At 33.8% G+C, this 2,151-nt stretch overlaps 1 protein-coding gene across 1 annotated transcript; it reads left to right on the top strand.

Annotated features, from left to right (window-relative positions):
* Nucleotides 1–15: 15 nt before the first annotated feature.
* LOC112463163 (odorant receptor 22c-like) lies at nucleotides 16–2,141 on the top strand. The gene is made up of 6 exons (XM_025029361.1): nucleotides 16–137; nucleotides 376–712; nucleotides 1,106–1,336; nucleotides 1,394–1,507; nucleotides 1,573–1,728; nucleotides 1,883–2,141. Exons 1-6 carry the CDS (start codon nucleotides 31–33, stop codon nucleotides 1,931–1,933), a joined length of 996 nt encoding a protein of 331 aa, XP_024885129.1. The 5' UTR covers nucleotides 16–30; the 3' UTR covers nucleotides 1,934–2,141.
* Nucleotides 2,142–2,151: the final 10 nt, after the last annotated feature.

Below are 2,151 nucleotides of genomic sequence, written 5' to 3'. Positions count from 1 at the left end.
TTTCAGACCTTTCAATATCGATACTTGATCATGCACTTCGCCGAGACTAACATTTTTCTCCTCATGGACGTGATGAGCGCAACCCTGGCTTATAGTCTTCTGCTCATCAACATGATTATTATCTTATTTAACGTTCGGTAAGCTTCTTTGTCACAATGTAGGTACGTCGAGTACAAAATCAAGTACAGCCATAAAATAAGCACATCGTTGATCCTTTATTCTTGATCTCAATAAACTAATAATCGCAAGAAAAAAAATGTTTTGATTAATTGGCAAAATTAATTTGCGAATCTGCATTGATTTGTATATTTTCGGTAATATTTCCCGAATGCAATTTCATGTCGGTCAATATATTTTTTGAATAACTCATTATAGTTTTCTGGACGATCTCATAGTACACATGGTCGAGGATTGGAAGGAGCGCGATGTTTCGAACGAATGCACGATGAACAGAATGGCCTACATCTCTCGCTGGTTCTCCAATTTGATAATCGGTTCGCACGCGATGTCGGTGATGTTCTATGCGATCGGCACGTTGTTGAGGAACGAAAGCAGCAATCAAACCGATTCTCGAGAGCTTATTCTTAAGATGGAGTTACCTTTCAAAATTGAAAGCACATCGGTATATTTTACCATTATCGTTACGCAGTTCGTTCACCAAGTAAGCACGGCCAGTTTAGTGGCTGTGCTATATTGCTTACTGCTGACACTGGTAAGTCTGTATGTCTTTTCGTAATTTTTCTAAAAATTACGAAAGAAGAATAATTATATTTAACATCATGAAAAATGATTTAAGGACTTAACTTGTCTTAAAAATATATTATTAAACAGATACATTATTATATAAAATATATTATTAAATAAAATTCTTTTTTTTAAATTTTACTACCTTTTTTTAAGATTACTAAAAATATATACAGATAAATAAATAAAAATAAAAATACAATAATTATTAAAATATGTTGAAATTTTATTAGTTAATTTCTTTTAGAAACTTAAGTTTTTAAAAATCAAGAAATTAAACACATTTATATTAAATAAAAAAAAAAAAGATAAACATAACGTTTTTACTATACAAGATGTTAAATTGAATTGGATGATTTAGGTTCTTCATGTGTGTGGACAGATTGATATAATGCGGCAAAAACTGAGTGAAATCACGCGGAAGGACATCGAACAAAACGTAAACAAAAGTATTGCAAAAATGCTAATCGTTCGGCATCAGAAGATTATCTCTTTTTCCGAGAATATTGAGGCTCTCTTCTCGAGTATAGCATTAGTACAATTTGTGACGAACACTTTGGTCCTCTGTTCCCTAGGATTTGTCATTGTGATCGTAAGTACAAGTGAAACAACATAACTTATTCGAAACATAAGATATTTAAATTTTTAGTCCATTGGTGTCCCAGGCGGAACGCCTATGCTAGTAAAGTCCGTGTTCTTTTACATTCTAATCAATGTGGAAGCATTTGTATTTTGCTTTCTTGGAGAATATCTTACTACGAAAGTCAGTATGTAATATGACATGTATATTAGACATGATACACCGTTTTACAACAAAAATTATTTTAGAGTAAGATGATCGGCGACGCCGCTTATGAAGCGCTTTGGTACGAATTGAATCCAATTCAGAGTCGAGATACCCTATTTATAATTGTAAGATCACAGAAGTATTTGACGCTCACGATCGGAAAAGTCGCGAATCTCTCGCTAAAGCAATTTACCAGCGTAAGGATTTATTAAAGTAAAAGTAGTTAAATAGAAGTGTACTTGTACCGTAGAATTTTATATTTTGACATGACCGAGTGACGACCTCTAGTTGTTTCATCGCGGCATAGTGTTCTCGTACGATGACCGTAATTGCTTCTCTATCATGTTGTAGATCATAAAAGCCTCAGCGTCATACATGTCGGTGTTACATGCGATGTATTGAAGCCTAAACATACTTTATGCTCCGCTTATATCTTCGCGTGCAGAAGGATATAGTACTTTTACTACCGCCAGCCAGTTACGATTAGCAATTTTTTTATTCAAAGACTCGATGGGGTTTCACATCAGGTATATGTGTGTATAAGAGTAGAAGGACATTATTAAAGTATTGATTTGTGATGAACAATGTGAAGTTGATCTTCTCGGTCGATGTACCTTTTT

This window comes from Temnothorax curvispinosus, unplaced genomic scaffold (genome assembly GCF_003070985.1).
Source record: "Temnothorax curvispinosus isolate PA1 unplaced genomic scaffold, ASM307098v1 QBEX01001382.1, whole genome shotgun sequence".
Taxonomy (NCBI): Eukaryota; Metazoa; Arthropoda; class Insecta; order Hymenoptera; family Formicidae; genus Temnothorax; species Temnothorax curvispinosus.
The sequence above is the reverse complement of the archived record's forward strand: the minus strand, read 5'-3'. Positions and strand labels throughout refer to the sequence as shown.